We start from the raw sequence: 20,679 nt of genomic DNA on the forward strand, positions 1-20,679 counted from the left end.
GCGCAATTAAAAGAAGTCTCTTGAAAGGGGCATTCTCATTACAATGAAGGACCACTTCAGACCCAAATGAAATGAAAAGACAAGACCATAGATTAGGTGTAGACACCAAGCGGTAATTTCTCGGGAAGCATAAAATGCCGAATGTGTAACAACTATATTTTACAACTATGTTCAAAGGACTTGCAGTATTTTATTGTACAAAGAGGCTTTGGCTCAGAAAAACTACTTCAATAAAGTGCCTCCTAGCATATACTCTAAAAAATGTTCAACTTTCTTATCAGAAACAAAAGATATTTTGCTCCTGATCCTTTTACTTTTAAAGTGCAGCCTTAAAAAAATCAGCTGAAATTATCCAAAGCAAGTATAGATGTTGAATAACCACGTATCTGAGAAATTAAATGTATGTAACATTTCACAGAGATCACTATCTTTCTGTGTACACCTCCACAATGTAAAAGCAGGCACACCATTTTGCACAAGCTAGGATCCCTTTTTCACTCGCAGCTGGGAGTGAAAAGATTACCATTGTCGCTACATCAACATTTGATGGAAAAGCTTCAAAACTTACAGCTGGTTTTTCAAAACACATCAATGTTTCGGTAACTTTTTGACCATTAAAAAAACCTCGGCTCTCATGCTAGTTTAATGATGAAAAGTGAAAGGAAATTCCTGTTATCCAAATATTAACGTTGTTGCTTTCCGATTTATTAAAAATATTTACATATTTTCTTTGTCAGAAGCTCACTTTTGAAAAAAATTAAACACCTCTATTCGGTAAAATGTTAGGAATTAAGAAACAAGATGAAATTATGAATATAGCTTAATTAGTAAAGACACTTTAGTCATCCTGAATTAAAATCAGCAGACAAATTCCAAAATGTCTCAAATCTCCTGTAATATCTGAACACAAAGTGTGCTACATTTGTGTGGCAGCGCTTTTAAAGGATGCTTCTGTGTTTTGCTTTCATTCTCCTCTCAGCAAGCATATCATTTGTCACCTATAGCCACAAATCTATTCCGAAACACTCTTTAAAATAAATCCAGCATGCATCTGCGTGTTCACACAAGTAGCATGAGACTGTATGCTATTGTACTTAGAGGACGTTTCAGTCCAGTTGAGTTATACCAACATAAGTTACACGATTGACTTTTACAATAGAACGCAAAGGTTGTACTCAAACAACTGTTATTGCCTCAATGGAAAAAAAAAATCAATGAAAGTAAAATGAACAAGAGATTTTGTCTGAGTTGCAGCTAATACTACTGAAGGGCTATGGATATTAAAAGGTCAACAAATAAATTAGTCCAAGTGTTATGAAATGAATGATTTGGCTTATAATTGTATTGAGTGCAAATTGTTCACTGCCTATTAGACCAGGTAATTTTTAACCATGGTGCCTCAATTACTGTTCCATAAGCAATAATATAGTTGTAAGAGCCACTGGTTCGATCGAGTGACCTATGAGACGCGCCAGGACAGCTGACTTTGCTATGATGGATCACTGAGTCTGATCTCCAAATGGTGCCAAACCTTCCCTTCCTGTGAGGAGATCTCATAAAAGAAACATTACTGCTTGATTCATTTTACCAAAATGTTTGAGTTTTCAAGTGTCAGCAGTTGAGTATAGATTGTGAAGCTCTGTATTTCTTAGAAGAATTACGACAACAGGCATCCTATTGCTTCCAGCACTCTCTGCTAAATGGCATCATGATGGTTAGGAGGATGCTTTTTCTGCAACTCAATTGGACTGTGTTGTGAGAAATACACAGCAATCATATTTTACATCACCACGTAAACCACTGCATAACACCTAAAACTAGGTTAGAAATGGGAACTGTAGGTGAGATTATAGACATTACTTCACACTTCTGCAATGCCCTGCATTCAAAGATCTCAAAGCACCACTTTAATAGGAACAAATTAAACTTCACAACATACTTCCTAAGAAAATATTCTCTCTCTCCCATCTTCATCAGAGACAGCCTTAAAGCATTTGGCTTTAAGTCACAATGGTCTATGGTTACAAACAAGGCAAGTTTTGTAAGGTAAGGTAATATCTTTTATTAGACTCAGTGACACGGGCGAGAAAAAGTACAGCCAGCACGCAGGAAACAAGGCTTGGGCACCCAAAAGCTTGTCTGGTTTTTTTTTCCAGTTACATCAGTTAGTCTCATATAAAATATTACCACTCTCTGCAAATCCTGATAGCCTTAAACAGGGAAAAGAAATTCATCTGATATTGCTTTCATGCTATGAAGTAACAGACATAGTGCTTCGTGAGGATGAAAAACATCAGCTGTGCTTTCCCGTTGCTCCTAAGGGCATGTGCTCCCTGTGTGCCCGAAACACGGCAATAAAGGTCTCGCCACGCTTCCCGCAGGACCAGGCCTTAGACGACTGTAACTACACCGTAACTACACCTATCTGCTCTCTGCCCGTACATTAAATAAACTGAAGATGAAATGCAAATCATGAATTATCAAATAATCTGTGCAGAAGAAACCACAATAATAAAAGCCTGATTAGAACAGATTGTACCACATTCAACCAAATCCTGTTTATATTGTCACTCTGCTATATTTTTGATAAATAACCACATTCAAACAGTCTATTGGGAGGGTGATTTTCCATTTCATCCCTCCATTGAGCAAAAAAGTTGCCACGTGACTGGAGCCTGAATTTCAATTTCACCAGCATACACTTGAACTGAATATTATTTGGCACAATACAGTGTACGACTGAGCCACTAAATGGCTGATTTACTAAATTATTATTAGATGAGCTCTTGCTGTTCCAAGTGAAAGTGCAGTCACTGTCTCTCTTCATGGTGTGTTCAAATTGTTCTGTGTTTAAATATTCAGCATGAGGCTAATGTGAACTGATGAAGTGAGACTACAAACATTCACTTTCAATACAGACAGCGAGACAGAGATGCAACATATCATGTGGCCTGCGGAGGTGAAAATTATTTATGTTTAAGGACGCTGCTGCCTACTTCCATTACTATAAGATATTCTTAATTAGCTTTCTGTTTGATTCAGGAGTTTGGAAATGTGGCTGAAAAGCAGCTCCAAAACCGAACTAGCTGTGTAGCTACGGAGGCTTCAGGATCCCAGTGGTATGTGAGCCTGGATCCCTGTCAATAAAGCTCATGAGCTGCCACCACAGTTTCATACTTTACTAGCTTTAGCATTTGAGTTGCAACTTCAAAGTATCACTCACAGTTCTGACCTCAGTGTGAGAAATCCTAGGAAATGTAGAGGACTGACCATGTTGTGCAATTCTATGACTTTTTGAGGTGGGGGGAGATGGGGAAAAAAGGGAAGATTTGGGAAGACGTTAAAAAAAAAAAAAAGAGAAACAATTTCTTTACTGCCACCTGCTGGAGCCGGCAACAGCCCTTTGTCACGCTGAAGTACAAGCATCTTCACGTAGAGGACAGTTATGGCAAGCATTTAAAATACTGTGATCCCAGACACTTACAGTAGATTAGAATTTTTTATTGGTGCTGTGTTGCCATAACAACATAAAGACAGCAGATGACTTAAGCTAAGCTTGCAAAGCAAAAGGCTGCTCATCTGGCAGTTAAAATGAATACAGTTCACTTCACAAGTTCCCCATATGGACCCTTAGTGTATGGTAATGAGGATACCATATGGTGGGAGAAAATGCACAGAGAACAATTGTGCTCTACTGGATGAGTGAAGTGAGCAGGAAGTTATGAGGAAACACAGGAGAGAGATTTGTGCCTGTGCTCTCTAACTCAAGGGTTTCTTTCAGAGGGGGGTTCTCTCTCTTCTTAATCTTCTTCTTAATATATACATGCATAGAAATGACAGAGAAACATATTGTACATTTTGCAACATCATTCATCATAAACTGTCAGCTGTGTTTGTAAATCAGCTTGGTAAGATCTTATAAATTTGTAATTCTTAAAAGGTAAAAGTGCTAAGTTTTTAGACAAAGTGCAGGAAAATTTAAGCACTTCTGACAAGTAGAAACATTAGAAGTAATCATTTTAAAAATGCTTGCATCTTTCTGCCTGCATGTTTAGCTGTAAATAATGCCGCGATGAATAAAAGCTTTAGAGAGGGGAGGGGAGGGTGAAATGGAATAAATATTTCTTATTTTATTTCCAAAAGGATAAAAAGTAATAGTTGATCAGAACCATACACATGCAAGATTCTGCTGGGAATGTACATATGCTATACAATACACTGTACTAACCAGATCCTAAACCTGGTAAGACAGCTCGCTAAAGGCTGCAAAGTCAATTTTGTACTACACATGCTTCATAAAAGATGAATATAAATGCATTAGTTAGACACGGTGAGCTAAATTAGAAGGTCAGGCAGGGCTGGAAGGGCTGAAATATCACACAACCAATGACTGTAATTACTCTTTTTTTAAGTCTATTAAGTGGTGTTGTTCTATCAAGGCTCAGGGGTATAGGACATGAAGTACAAGATAAAGTAATGTGTATTTATTACTCCCACGGGATCAATTTACTAGATATTTTCAGCTCCATGGAGCAAAACACACAAATGCAGCCTTTGTTACTTTCTTCAAACTGTGGCTTTTTCCTTCAAAAGCTCTGCTCCTCAAAGGGACTGTGTTTACCTGTTTGGTATCTTCCCGTCACCCTCGGTTAATTGTTGTACTTAAAACCAATAATAAGAAGAACATAGGAATAAAGAAATTCAGGGATCCCTCTTACACGATCTAACAAGTGGTTTGAGTTGCTCTGATGGAAAGTGCAGACTAGAAAATCCAATCCTAGGCATGATTTTTACCCCAAGGCAAAGCAGAAATCAGAAACGGAGAATAACACAGAGCTCCTTGTCATCGTGTTAGCCCTGATCTATTAAAAGTTTTGTCATAGATTCTAAATTACACCATCTGCTCTAATCATTTGCTGAGTAAATGCTGACCCACTTATAAAGAAAACTCACTGAAATGTGTATGCACGCTGTTGACCTTCAGAAAGGAAAGGGCTCTTTGCCAGCTATTTGTATGTGTCTCTGCCCTTCAGTGAGCTGTGTGGCTCTGTCTCTCAACTCTCTCTCATTTCAGACTCTTTGCATATTCCCAGGCATGCTTCTGACATGCACCACCCCATAAGGGTGATACTCTCATAATAGCCTCAGGCATCTTGGTCACCTTCTTCTCAATAGCTTTGAAACTCTCTCCCTGAATATTTTCAATAGGATAAATAGAGAATCAAACCCAAAAAACCCCAAACAAGCCCCTCAGCCAACTAAATGCACAAATTGTTAGGAGATGGAAAAAAACCCCAACTGTTAAGGGTTCAATACCAACCTTCACTCTGGTCTCACAGTCCTATAAATTTTACAGTATAATGTAGAAACTGCCAGGGACATCTCATACCCTCCCCTGCTCTACAGATGAATCCAACAGCTCCTCTTCACACGTTTCCCCCTCTCACCCACACTTAGTGTAAAAGTTTACTAACAAACCTCTTGTTGCATTGGGTGAAAAAAAAAAAAAAAGACCAGCAAAATATGTGTTTTCTTAGCTGAAAATGACTGACAAAAGTTAAAATACAGTATCTCGAGTTAGCAGATGGAGATCCATGCTGGAATTTCCATCGGGTCTGTTTCAAACAGCAAACATGAGTTGCCTTGTCTTCATTGCTGTTTTAACCTCTGTGAGCAGGCCTGGGCCAACCCACCCACATGTAGAGACAACCTTTATTTGCAATACAAACAAGACCCGTGTCACGATGGATAAAGGGCAGATCTGTAGGATTTCATATGAGAAAAGACAACTGCTTTTGCCAGCTACCAGTTCCTTACAACCACCTGTCTTCTATTAGTGTCCTAAATGAGGAGGTGGGATCTGTCTTGGGGTGGTCTAATAACTGACCAGAGAAAAGGAGCTGAAGGGAAGGTGGAGCCTGGTTAGGTGTGCTCTCTGCTCAGCAGGGAGGCCCCTGTGTGCTAGAAAAAGAGAGAGAGAGAGGCTCCACTTTCATCTACATGAAGAGAAACTAGAAGTAAAGGTCCCTTTCAGGAGGGATAAGGGGTCTCCCAGAGAGAGCATTTAAACAACAGACTGGGAAGGAGAGGACGTCAGATCACAGAGGGGGCCAGTGCAATGACTTGCTGCTCAAACACAGAGTGAACAATCTTGTGCCTAATTTAAATACAAGTGATGAGTTGTAAAAGTGTTGAAAATGGCAAATAAATTCTAGGAAACTGCATATAATGAGGAATCGTTGCTATTAAATCATTTGGGATGGATGTGTTTCAAATCTAGCTCACAGTTGAAACTGTTTTACAGCTATAGCTGAGGAGTTTTAACCAAAGTGCAGAATCCCAATGTATCTGCCAGGGATTTATTTTAAGGAATGTAGGGTAGTTAGATGAATGAACCTCAACACACTCAACATGTTGTGATCTGAACCCTTTAGTGGTTTCCACTGCAGCTATGTATGCAAGATCCAACATGTGTGTGTTTGTGTGCACACGTGCAAACACACGAGACGGGGAAATTGCACACACACACGTGCAGCTCCACACACACACACACGTGTATTCCCCAGCTCCACACTCAGGCTTTCTACAGGCTGCTCCTACAGGACAATGATACAGTTTCTTAACATTAGTCATGGTATTTCTTTCCACTTCTCCCTAGAGATCTCTTGTTTCCTCTGATCTGTCTTCTGTCTGTATTAGAAAGGAAAGACTATACTGCCTAGCACACTCCTGGTACTTGATCTCACTCCAAGCTTTGGGTGCCAATCCCACCACCTCTGTACTGCCTGTCTCTCCTCTTGGTGCCTGTGTTTGTGTGTTTGTGTATGTACAGACATGCACATCTGCTAGTGACAGCCCTACACTGGCTGCTTTCCCTGACCTGCTTTGTACAAGAGAGGAACGGGACTCTGGCTCACAGCTGGCTCCATAGCCCAGCTCCCACTCCCTTTTCTCCAGAAACTATGTATTGCACTTCTACTTTAAACACATGTCTACATCATCTGTCAGTCTAGGAGCCCAAAAACCCTAGTTCTCACATGCTCCAGTTCTCCTCACTACAGGAGGATGTTCTCCACTGGAATTTGGCTACCAGAGCCCCTGGGAGACAGAAAATCAAAACTAAAAATCTGGCTTTTGCTCTTTCCTACTTCCAGCAGATAGCTGGAACATTAAAAAGAAATTAAAAATCATCCAAAGTACGAACAATGGGCGCTCCTGAAAATACTGGTTCTGAACTAGTGGAGATCAAACTTTTCAAATAGCCTCAATGGCTTTAGAAATGTCTATTGGCACAGATATGTCTGTTAACTCCTCAGATCTGGAGAGGAGACTATGTGCTAAAATGCTCGCTTGATGACCTCAACCATTCTTGACTGCAGGGGTAAGTCACACAGCAGACAGCTCTGGTTGGCCCATGGGAAGGACTGCATGCCCTTACGAACACAAAAATCATAACTACTTCTGTTTCTTGAAAGATCTCTAATTCACCAGTAATGTTTCAATGGAATAATGGCCACAAACCCTAGCAGCAATTGTAGAAATGTGTTTTGTTTTATTCATTTAATGCATAAATACGTGTTTTTTAATGAATAGAAAGTGATGATGCACTGGCAGGACAATAGGGAAAATGGAGAAATGGGTACTGAAAGCTTTGAGCACTGCTCTCCTCTCTGCTGTCTCACTCTCTCCCTCTCTCATACATTTGTCCTCTCTGCCCGTGCTTTCACTGTAGAAGCCATATGGCTTCCAACTCTTTTCTAAGTAGCTACTGAGAATTGCCTATAGTGGAATTCTGCCAAACCTTTCCTGGTTTAATGACATGGCGAATAGCACTGTGCAGTGCTCACCCAGCACAGAAACTCACTGTGTCCTTGATTATGATCCTGGAGCCAGCAAGCGATACTGGGAATTGAACCATCAGTGCCTCCAATACAGAAGTTGACATGTGCCAACCCCTGCTGCATTCATCCTCTGTGTGTGGCATAATAATGAGCCTCGAACTTGAGGACCAACCTTCAAGCTTGTACAGAAGGAATTACCCAAAGACACACATACACAAAAAAAAGGTCCTCTTCATCCTGTTTCCCTCTACCCTTGCACAGTGATACTACTTTCCACATTGAGTTTGTTCAGTCCTTAAGCAGTAACTTTTGGTTTTTAGGCCATCACATCATACCCCTGCATACACAATCACCATTTCCCTTGATTTAAAGATTTGAAAAAATAGCTAGAAAAGATACTCATGACAAACACGTTAAGCCAACAGGGTATATAACAGGGATAGATGACTAACCCTCATACCCATAAATCCCTGCTAACTGTTGCAGTCAGGATGTGGAGCTAAACAGAGCTTTCTTCTGCCTGTTTTTATGTCCCATGACACTAGACAGCAGGAACGTGTAGTTATCAGTGTGGTAATAGCCTCAGTCTAAATGGGAAAGAGGAGGGTGCTCAGCCTGATGGCTGCATTTCCATACTAGCACTAAAGAGCATTTCTGGGGACCTCCTCAGTGCCAACCCCCAGTTGCATAATTTGGAATTGGTCGATCCTATTTTACTTGAATTTCCTGATTTAGAGGAATCTAAATCTAGGCCATCTACTAATCAGCTGCAACATTTGTTTTGGGTCTTGCAAATACCTGGTGCATAGTGAAGGCTGGTCTATTATTTTCTGAGAAACAATTTTCCCTCGTGTGCATATTTGGCAGCAGAGGCACTATGCAGATGAAAGAGCCCCTGCAGAAGGATGCTCTCTTTCTTTGAAAAGGGTTGCACCTCTGGAGGGAAATTTGACAACCTATGAAAGCTGTGTCCTGTTGCAAATCTGCCCAAAAGTCAGAGAAAGGGACAGCTTGTAGAGGGTGAATAGAGCCAATGTAAAATGTAACTCTCCAGGATAGCATGTTTTTCTGGTGGTAAGAGGGAAGGATAACACATCATCGACCCTGAAACCACAGCCTACAGCCTTCCCAGAGAAAAGACTTAAAAAGCCTATAAAAAAAAAATCACACAATGAATTTTATTTCTGTCAAGAAACAAAACAAGTCACAGTGTTCATAAAATCTTCTCACCTTTGAACACTTTAGAAATTTAACTAATCAAAGCCCACAACAATTCCTGTTAAAAGCCTACTGACAGCTGAGGAAGCTACGGAAGAAAGGTCACAAGATTTACCCAGTCACAAAGGATATACTGGACGTGCATTACTCGAGACATCTGGCATCAAAAGCCCAATTTATTCTCTCTCAGGTCTGCAAAAATCACATCTTCCTTTCGATAAGTCAAATGCAGTTCTCCAAATACACACACTTGGCCTATTTGACTCCCCAACTCACCCACTAAAAGCCATGGTGCCAGAACAGAAAAAGCACATGGTGGCAATTGTTCACATACAGTGACTCCAGCTCATGCACACTATTGCTCAGCGTTCTTGTGGCAAAGAGCAGCACTTCTTCAAATATCCCACCTCTTTCTCCAGTGCATCACAAAATTCACCACAAATTCTCAACAGAGAAAGTACAGTATGGCAAGGTAGCAAGAACAGATGTGAGTGCAGATTCAAATAGCATTTTCACAGTACAAGATGGAAGTACTAGAAGCTCATGTGAACTACTCAGTGACTAGAAGCCCGTGTGAATTATCTGGTTTCTTCCTCAGCTTTTACTTGACAGAAATCAACAAAAAACCTCCCACTAATTTTGATGGGAACGAACATCAAACAACTTCACTATGCATTGCTCTTAATGATCTCAGCAATCCTGAATAAAGCCATATATAATAATCATTATCTTAAACAGCAGTATATAATAATTATTATCTTAAATGAACGTTGCTGTTGGGTTTTATTGGTCATGCCTCTGTTTCAGCTGATCTGGGTTGAGTATCAAACCAGGGCCATTACATTTCCAGTGTCTTGCACTTTCAGACAAAAACATGCAGTAACAAGTTTTACCATATTTAATAAAACAATAAACTTTGTGCTGACCTTTGGCAAGCGTTCAGGGTCACCAGGGTGCCGGGGAATAACCTTCTGTAACCTTTGGAAACCATAGTCAATGGTGGGTTCGTTCAGAGCTGAAACAACAACAAACAACATCTTGATGTGACAATCGCATGGCAAGCAGGCTCCGTTGCACTGTAGCAGTTGGCAATGCATTGCAAGACCAAGGAAGAATCACAGCAAAACCTTCTTTTACTGACATCAGCTCTGCCTATGAAGCCTTGGTTCGAACGCTATTTGAGGTTGGTTCTGAGGCTTTGGTTCAGACAGTAAGGCAAACCTTCCCACTTCAGTTTCTAAAACAAGGTTGCTGGAAAATTTGGGGATGTTGCATACATCGTCAAAATAGCAAACAATTATTATCCCTGAAAGCCACAATGAAATTAATTTGATAAGTACTTTGCACTGCAGGTTTCATGTTGGGTTTTTTTCCTGCTTTCTTGTTACAAGGAAGGTCCTTTGTGATTGAAGGACAAAAGAAGTAACTATTAGGGAGTCTCTCTTGTTCCAGAATCTATTAACACATGTAATACACTGTGTGTGTAGTGATCACATATAATTTTGTTGTGAAATACAGGCATTTGTCTTGGCAGAAGTTTTACTTCTTACTCATCAACACTGACTTCATCAGCCCTGCTCAGGCTCCAATCAGCACTAAACTGATCCAAAAGACTTAATGAATTTAAAAAAAACCCAAACATCTATGTTTTTAGTTCATCTTTCACCAGTCCCTGTCCAATAAAATGGAGGAGAGAAATGGTAGAATTGGAACACTTTAATCTTCATAAAAATGCTGGTCTGCCTGCATTAATCGAAGCCCTGACTGTGCCAAGCCTTTAAGCACATGCTTATCTGTAAGCACATACTTAAACCCATTTGCTTTCAGCAAAGCAAATTTGAGCATATTATGTTTTTTATATGATTGCCTATAATTACAGGGGACTGCACTGAATGACCTTCTAGCTATATTTCCAGTCATATGATCACTTTAAAACTCAGATGTTAGTGAGACTTCAACATGTGCTTAAAATTTCCTAAGTGCTTTGGTGAACTGGAACAACAGTCAAGCATTGTCAAGCATCTCTAAACAACAGCGCATCTTGACTCTCCCATGCCAGCAGGGATGATGAAATTTTCCACAGCTATTTGTTTGTAATTTTTTTGACTTATATGAAAAAAAATAAATAAATCCAATATGGATTTTTAGATTTTCAGCCCCTTTTTTTTTGTGGGAAGGAAACCTATTGGGGTGGGGCTTTTTTTTCATTGTTTTCTTTGTTTTATCTTATTAATAGCAAAAAAAAAAAAAGCCTCCTGTTTCTTACACAAGATCTGCCTACTGAACTATGACTATATCTTGCACCTTTGTGATGGTTTTATTATGAACTTTATTATGTGGCTGGAATGATACCATCTGATTCTTGCAAAGATTTAGCATCAACCTCCTATTCTCATTTATGTAAGCACTCTCGTGTGGCTCAATGATGCATATCCCACAGCAAGTTACACAACTCCACCAATCTGTTCAACAGGGCACAATTTGTCCATACTTCCATCTTTTAAGCAAAGCAAACACTTTTCCACACCCCTAAAGCTAAAGATCTTTAGTCAGATTACATTGTTATCATGAAAGCAATGTCTAATCATGACCGGTCTAATCCGTGGCTTGCTTTTCATTAACTGGTGTTCCATAAACAATTCCTCAACACGGTCCCATTTTTAAGGAAACTGTTCCACTGAAATCATTATTTTCAAAAGACATTTTGACAGCAGATTCTGGTACTGCAAACCAAAGCATCAGATATTTATATCCTCCTGGACCTTCAGTACATCCCAATTCCTTAAGTAAGCCCAGCGATGTTACTGCAAATTAAGGCAGAAGGAAGGTGGTGTAGAGGAATCCAGATCTACCTACCAGCAATGAAACAGAAGTGTGTGGCTGATGGAGTCTGGCTGGAGAGGCACACAGTCCAGCACAATCTCAACATTTCTCTAATATCAGAAAAGAACGCTCTGAGCATATCCTGGGATTACTGTCACAGTATTGTGGCAACACCAGCCTAGGAATCTTTCACAGTTTTGTTTCCTGGGCTGTTGTCAAAAGTTTTTTTATTGCCTCAGAGATCATGGCATCCCTCTAGTCTCCGTAATTTCTCCTCATACATTTCATTTTATCATGAATATCCAAATGCTTCAGGTTATAGCATGGAAGGAGTGAGAAGAAAGCTTTTCCCCTGCCTGTGTCCTTTTTCGGATTTGGATGGTTGGGCTTTTTTTCCTCATTTATTTTCACACCCTGGCCACATGCTGTCCACTCTGTTACGTGGTTTTGCAGAGAACATAACAGTACTTGGGTTTGTAAACCCCAAGATTCATTACCTCTGAGTTTCTTTACATGGCTTCTTATTGTAGACCCATTTAGAACAGACCAAGCTTTCTGATAAATTAATTTACTGCTATTTATATGTATTAGCCAAAATAGCTGTTCTCTGAGAATATTTAAAAAAAGAAAACCCTTACAGTTATGATTTACATTTCTTTTGCAAATATGTTAGAACATTTTAGCGTGGTTCTGTCAAGCACATTTCTTCTCTAATTCAAACTAGTTTATGGCCATTTTCGCTTTACATCCTTTGGGAAAGTAGTTACTAAATTCTGCAGTATTATAAATGGAGGCCAGTTCTGAAATCCCCCCCGAGATAGCAGTCATTTTCTCATATCTTCCCACACATTCAACACATTTGAAATCCACAGAGTATTTCCTGTGAGTATTTTCTGAACTAAATGACCAGAAAGAAAAAAAAATGTTAATTTTATGGTCCAATCTCACAAGGCATCAAGCATCCTCTGAGAGATACTGAAAACTTTCTGTTTCAAATTGCTTCAGCTTTAACTTTAGTGGTAGTGATAGGCTGTGCACAGCAATTGGCAGGACTGGGTCCTGAACTGTAGTTGTCAAATATCACTCCTCAGTCTATAACTGTTCGACCCATCCAATCTTAGATAAAATGAAAAAAAAAGAGAAATCTTTACCTGCCTGAACATTTCAGCAGAGATTGGACAATATCAGCCCTCCACTGCTCAGTTCATTTTATAATCCAAGTCAAATGTAATTAGTTGTATCTCAAAGAAAGAGCCCTGTTTAAACATTTAACCTCACCTTCGGCGTTAAGGCCACACCAGTTCATGTGTCAGTGGGTGGCAAAGCTCCAAAGAAAAGGTGATAGTCAGATCTCCAAGCACTGCAGAACAGCCAATGCTCGGGCCACCATTAGTGGCAGCTAGTGTGCAAGATCAGATACCAGCTTCATGCCAGTTTTCCTCTGCTCAGGTAGTACATGCAAGCCTGGTCTCTACCTTCGAAGTTCCTTCACAACAACACGTTTCCCAGTGCTCTAATGCAACAAACGGCTTTGGGTTTTTTTCCCCATGATTGGAAAAAAAGAATCAATAAGAAATACAAACTCTCTATTTGTGTTCTTGACATCCATACATTAAAAACAAGCTAACACATACTGTACTTAAAATGCATTCCCATTACCCTAAATTTTAAAAGTACTATTGAAAGTACTACTAACTTTAAAAAACTGTGCTAAATTCAAATAGGTCCCAAGGCTAATGGAAGCAATTTGTATACCAACCCAAACTGACTGGCCCACTTTTCAAAATACAGGTATGATAATCTTGTGGTTTTAAAAGGACATTTAAATTGAAAGACTGTGAATTTAGTACATAATTATACCAATAGAACCCTTTAACTTGTCAACTTGTAAATCTAAAAGGCTATCAATCATTTCTAAAGAGGAAATAAACCTTAAAATTCTTTGATTGACAGTGCTTACTTCTTATGTGGTGAAAAAAAAAAAAGAGTAAAGTGGCCAGAAATCCATTTACAAAAGTACATTGTTTTACATAGGTGAGTAAAAAGCCAATAATTACACCTCCAAAAGACATATAAATCAAAGTAAGTACTTTTCCCTCACTTACATATTTTAAGTTGCAGTAAACTTCAGGTAACTTTTTATTAAAATACTTTTCCAAATGCAAAGCTTATTGAAGCCATTAATAGAGTAGCATTTTCATTTAAGCTAATATAATCATTTTTGCAAATACAAGATTTAAGCCATTTTTCTCCTTCCAAACAATAAACTTCCAGCCTGTCTCTTGTGTGAATTAACTAAAATTACACCCAGGTGTACAAAATCTGTCTATCTATCCTGGTGTATGAGTTAAGGCACAATATTTATTATTCTTACCATTTTATGAATTACTTCTTAAACCCTTGAGGAAGAACTTTCTTTCAAATTAGACTCTAACGGAATAAGCCATGAAGCTCTTTATGCAGCAAGTTTAAAGGCATAACTCATAAAATGTAAGGCTTTTAATCAAGAAAATGTACAACGTCCATGGAAATAAGGATGTGTACATTATATTCATCTTTTCAAAGTCCAACTTATTTTTCAACAGAAGTGCTGCTTATGCCTAAGAAAAATGTTTCCACCATAACTATAATTTCAAACTCCACATCAATAATTTTAATAACTACATGTGGATAATCCACCATCTTTAAAAGTCTCTCCCTCATTTTTTTTTAACTAGTCAGCGGAGGGCTTTTTTTAATATATGACATAATGAATTCCTACTGTGTCAATAAAGCTTTGGTCGTTAATTGAATGACTGTCTGATGTATCTGAGAGAGGAATTTGTTTCTCTGGCCACGCTGCCGACTTACAGCAGAATGATCGACACTTAATATCAGCAATTAAAAGGACCTGTTCAAATATCATATGGAATTTGTAGCTTGGGGTAGTGCAGGAGAACTCTTCACCAAGGAAAACTCATTCAGTGAATGCAGATAGTAATTGAATTAGACACATTTTAACATTATTATTCAAAGAAAAATAAACATACGCTACATAGAAGCATTATGGAAATATTTCAGAACGTAAAACATATCCAGTTAATTTGTTTCTCATGCATTCATGGTTTCATTTATTCCTTTTATTTTTCAGCCCTTGTTTCATTTTCATTCTGTTTGACCTCAACCCAATAAGAAAGCAGTACTTAGACCTATGAACTTCCCACATGCTTTTCCAGTGGAAAAAGGCTGCAAGGAAAGGGACTCTAAAGGCTCAAATAACAAAAATGAAGAAAGGCTGAAGGCTACAGACAAATTGGCCTCGGGTCCACAGGTCTGACTGTCCCTATCCCAGATGAGAAATCTGGTCTTGATTGTTCTCAGTGAAACACCCAGGGAAACGCTGCACATGGGAATTAAATGCACAGTTCTCCCGTGGTACACCAGAGAGCTGCTGGTTTTCTTGGAAGGCAGAGGCATTGTGGAGGAGTGTTTGAAGAAGGTAAGAAAGGCCTGCAAAAGCACAGAGCTAAAATGGCTTCATACTATGTCCAGGAGGTTGTGGCTACAACAGTGGAATGGAAGAAGATTCTTTAGACTCTACCTTCACATCTTCATAAATCCATTTTTATTAAATTTGGCTCTACAACAAAATGAGACACCTAGTGACAACTTTGGAACAGTAATGTCAAAGAGATGGGGCTTTGGGGTCTACAACAGAGTTGGGTTGAGTTTCTTCACATCTCATAAGAGAAACTTCATCTAAACATAAATGGAAGTTGGCTCTGTGGCAAAGACACACAAAGTGACCCATCTCAACAGCTCGTAGCCACAAAAGAGTATGAAGAAACCCATGCAAAAATCCTTCAGCACTGTCACAGCAATGAAGGCCAGGCCAGGAACACGTTTACTTTGTCTCTCTGTGCCCAGATTAAACCAGGTCAGAACATGTGCAAGCACAAAGAATGAATATTTTAAATAAAATCAAGAGCATCTAGGAAGGCAGACCCTTCAACAGGAGCCTTGCATCTCAGCATCTTCAGAGGCCTTTTATAGCTAAGGATTTCCTTTCTGCTGGACTTTTGGCCTCAGATTCCCACCTCTATAATCAGTTCTCTTCCTTTTAAACCTGTTCTCCCTTCTGTATTTCCACACTGTTGAGAAATAGCAGTGTGGGTTGCTAGTGAGAGTAGTCATGGGAAAGGTTGAGGCTTTCAAGTCACCACTCTTACCAAGCACAGACCCTATGAGGAGACAGAAAGCAGGGGCTCCTACCTCTTATATAGATAAGATACTGCCATAAAGCTGATCTAGGGTATTTGCCTTTGTTAACAGCCTGTGGCTTCTGTTGCCAAGCTCTGAGTGACTTGTGCTAGAAGCGCCTGACTCTAACAAAACCAAACCTTGACTCTGGGAGATAGGGATAGGGCAGGACAGGCCATATTAATATCAAACTCCAGGTGTTAGAATCCTTTGCAGGACAGTAATACTAACAATGGATGATACTATAAAGCAACATTTTGACACAGCATGCTGGAAGCAAACCCTACCCAACAATCCATATGCACAGTGGCCTCTTTACGTCTGCTCTACAAAGACAGAAAAAAACCCACTTCAAACCCCCATCATCAAATGAGAAGAAGGTCTGTTTTGCCAATCTCCATGCAAAGACTATTCCCTTGCTAATTAAAGATCATTAAATGAAAACATGCAAGCATTTGAGCTAGTTGTTGTTGTTGTTGTGAATTTGGCTTGCTTTTTATAAAGTTTCCTTTACACTGACTTTCCCTGGAGTGTTTATTCCCACAAGCAATGGAAAACGGAAGCGGGTGGGACAGCAGCAGCCTGCACAGAAAGGTCTGAGCTAGAAAGGCTCTTCCAGGGCTAACTCAGAATTTCCTTGCTTTTCTGGTGTCAGTACCCTCTCACTTAAACATACTCTTGGGCACTGAATTTCCATCTCAAAAATGAAACTATGACACCACGTCATTTTTTAAAATTAGAATCAGAAAGCTAGAGATATCCAAAATGTAGTTCCTGTCTTTTGCTGCCGTGTAACACCCAAACAGACACCACGTGCATGTGCCAAGCAATAAGAAAAACGCAAAGCTAAGTCAGATGATAAATCTAACATCTAGGTCTCAAGTTTCCCTAGTGATGGCGCTTTACTGGAACTAAAGACGCAACAGGCAGAGGCAGTTCCACTATGTTCATCAGAGTTAGTACAAATGTGATAGATACTGTGATATTTTCTTCCTGATAATATGTTTTCAACAGCAACTAAGAACCAGAGGAATTATTCCCTTCCCACCTAGCCCGGTTCCTCCAGCCAATGGGGGTGCTGAAGATGCAAGAGATGCATGTCTTAAGCCCAACTTTTTTATGAAAGTGAAGGAATGAGATGACTAGATCTGCCTAGCAAGAATCATGTGCTGGTTTCTCAAAATGCATTAATTTTGAATGTTCGCGCTTAGCAACCCGCAATCTGGCTTGAAAAACAACGCCAAACAATTTGTGAGCTTTGCAGTTCCTTCCTCCTCTGACTGTGCTGACCTTGTGTCTAATGGGGAAGATTTGGCCTTAAGGGAGTCTGAAACAGAGTCCAGTTTCAGGCACTGGAATTTAAACATCCCAATTTCAGAACAGGCTGGTAGAATTCACTGGGGATATGTATACAGAAGGCCAGAAGGAAATTAATGCATGTGGGTTACTTCGTCTAGTCATCTAGGTTAATTGATGCATCTTTGGCAGTCATTATAAAAAAAGGAAAGAACAGCATTTAGATGTGAATATTTTCCTGTTAGTCAGACACGTTCTGGTAATGCATGAGAGCATGCAGCAAAAAATTTACTGAAAATGGCTATCACTCAATGAATTACCCCTTCATTTAAATAACATGTGTATGCATATGCACAAGCACAAAAATGCATGAGCCAAGATTCAAAATACTGGGGGCCTAAGGATAGCTGTAAGATCTATATTTAGGTCTACTTATTTTTTTTCCTAACAAATAAAGAAATTGCATTTATTTTTAAACTGTTGGCTCAGAAACTGATTCTATGATGTACCATACAGAGTGTAGGAAATGCTGAAATGTCACCTCGTGTAACCTTCTATTCAATTTTTTACTCTGCATGTTTTGAACACCTTTCCTTTGCAAGAACTCTTCAAAATCTATAACACAGGTGCAGACACCTTTAAATTTTTCATACAGATAATTTTGTATAACATACAGGAAGTTGCTTCTTTTTATCACCTTCCACAATCTCCTTTGGGGTAAACAGCAATGAAAACTAATGTAAAATGTTAGTATGCAGAAGTAGTTTCTTTTGAATAACCTCTTTTTCTCTTTTAACCATATTTTTTCTCATTATTAACAAAAATATTTCAAGAGGATGCATAAATGAAACTCTGTGTCCTGTCTGAATGCCAGGGGAGGTTTAGATTGGAGATTAGGAAGAACTTTTTCATTGAGAGGGTTGTTAAGGATCGGAACAGGCTGCCCAGGGAGGTGGTGGAGTCACTATCCCTGGAGATACTCAAAAGATACATAGATGAAGTACTGAGGGATGTGGTTTAGCTTAGTAATGGGCTTGGTAGTGTGAGATGAGTGGTTGGACTTGATGATCTTAAAGGTCTTGTCCAACCATAATGATTCTGAGATTCCCAACAAAAAGCATCTTAGCCTAAATTTGGCTGTTTCTCAAAACTGTAGACTTTGGAGGTCCAAGAGCACTGCAGTGAGAGCAAAAAGATTCTTCAGGAGAGAAAACTGGAAAAACACCAGCTATCTCATCCAAGATCTCTGCAAATGAGATTCATGGAGATATGCAAGTAAAGCTGAATCGTAAAAATGAGATGAACTGTGCCAAAAGGTAACGAACATTATAGGTGTGATGTTCTAGGAAGGCACTGACCTCCAGTGAGGGTTCATTTAGGTGTTTAATTCCTCTCCACAACTAAGCTTAAATCCCTTGAGAAAACAATCGTTTCCGAACATCTTTATTTCTAAACATGGGCTTTGATTTGTCTACGTGAAATTGCAATAAGGCTACTCGCTCGACAGCCAAAGGACCACTTTGGCTAGATCCTCAATGATGCAGCAAATTGCTTAAAATTCAAACACTTAGGTTTCTTGTTGGATAGTTTGTAAAATTTAAACAGAAATGTATAATTTGAGAGCTCTCTCGTCTGTGATTTCAGCAGCAGTTATATCACCTGCTTCTATAATTGCTCAGGGGTGGGCGTTGTGTAAAAATTTCGACGATAACTGTTATCAAGGGTAAATAAATAAATAAATAGAATCATACCAGCCTGTCTGATAAACATGTTTCCCTGCCCTCACACCCCAGTGAGCACTGTGACACTATACTTTTATCATCTGGTGTGTGCTCAGAATGAGCTTAGAACAGCAATTGCCAGGAATAGGCAGGCGATAAACTGCATTGATTTAACACATCTTGTTTTCAATCATGCTCGGATTTTCTGAGCACGCATTTTTCCTGTACTCCAGCTTGTAGCTTTTATCTGACGAGCTGATCCCTTTTCACTGGAAAATGAAAAGGTCGCACAATAAGACACGGTTTACTGGAACTTGAGCACGCACCAGGGAAAGTATTTTAGATAAATACTGTCAGACATAGTGGAGCTGAATTTCAACAACACAATTGCTAAACAACAATACTTATTACTCTCTAGAACAAGCCTACAAGCAACTTATGGCTCACAGCAGGGGAGATCTCAGAGTTAAGCTCAATAGTTAAAGAAACCTTATTCAAGATGCAGTGCTGCTTTTGGCTTGCATGCACCGACTGGCCATACCTCAGGACCAAACTAAATGCCTCCTAGATAATTCATAAATGATGGAAAATTACATCAATTACTTTTCTTTTTCCTTTTTTTTTGGCAGAGAAGTGATTGACTATGTGCTTGATTTAATTTAATCAAATGGGGTACTGGGTGGTGGTAAAAAGAAAACTACCCATATCTGAAAGTAATTTAACTGAAATTAATTAATTTACCAAGGAGAATCGCTGAAGAGGGCAGTACACAAGCAAGGAGTGATATGGCATGACCCATTTACCAATGACCACGATACAGTAGGCTCGTAACAATAATTCTAATTTACTTTTCGCCTCCTCTGCAGTGACTGCAATGATCCTGATCAATACAGTACTGGAAGTAAAATATCTTTACCCACTCCTGCCAGAAGAGGCAAAGCAAACTTCAAAGTTATTCTTTACTGCACTGCTTATAACCAAGAAATTGTCTCACCGAGTCAATGAGGAACTTGACTTAATATTCCTCCTCAGCCTGAGCACTTCCTTGTGAGGGCTCAGCTGCCAATCTGCATCCAAGGAAGTGTGATTATTCCACCCCAGCTGCAGCCCCCCCAGCAGCTTCTTCCCAGGCTTCTTGTGTATGCATGCACATAAATGAAGTATGCATGAGGTCCTTACCTGCTTGTACATCTTGTACTCAGTGCAGCACCTAGACCTACCGAATCCACTTTGGGCTTTTTTCCTGGCAGCAGTCTTTCAAAACCAAACTCAAAAAAGAGTGGGCTTCTCATCCACTTCACCCCTTCAGACTCTGGAACACAGACTCATCTTTGCCATTTTATCCCAGTCTGCTACTCTCTTCCAGCAGCCTTTCTCATGAGAGGGATCCTGTTTTTCATGGACCCCAAACTGTCCCTAAAACTCCCCACCACATTTACAGGTATTTCTGCACCACTGCCAAAAAGCCAGTGCAGCCACTTCATGGATAACTTGAGCTGCAAGTGAGAACAGCACCTTTAGAAGGGGGATTCCTTTAATGC

General features: G+C 39.5%; 1 protein-coding gene across 3 annotated transcripts in view; it reads right to left on the reverse strand.

The window, feature by feature from the left end:
* The window catches only part of EBF1 (EBF transcription factor 1), a 276,429-nt gene that overhangs the window by 21,758 nt on the left and 233,992 nt on the right, over positions 1–20,679 (reverse strand). For all 3 annotated transcript variants that reach the window (XM_062002369.1, XM_062002368.1, XM_062002366.1), the window contains exon 11: positions 9,986–10,074. In XM_062002369.1, the coding sequence (XP_061858353.1) occupies positions 9,986–10,074 (89 nt within the window). The remainder of the gene's footprint in view (positions 1–9,985; positions 10,075–20,679) is intronic.

This window comes from Colius striatus, chromosome 9 (genome assembly GCF_028858725.1).
Source record: "Colius striatus isolate bColStr4 chromosome 9, bColStr4.1.hap1, whole genome shotgun sequence".
Classification (NCBI taxonomy): Eukaryota; Metazoa; Chordata; class Aves; order Coliiformes; family Coliidae; genus Colius; species Colius striatus.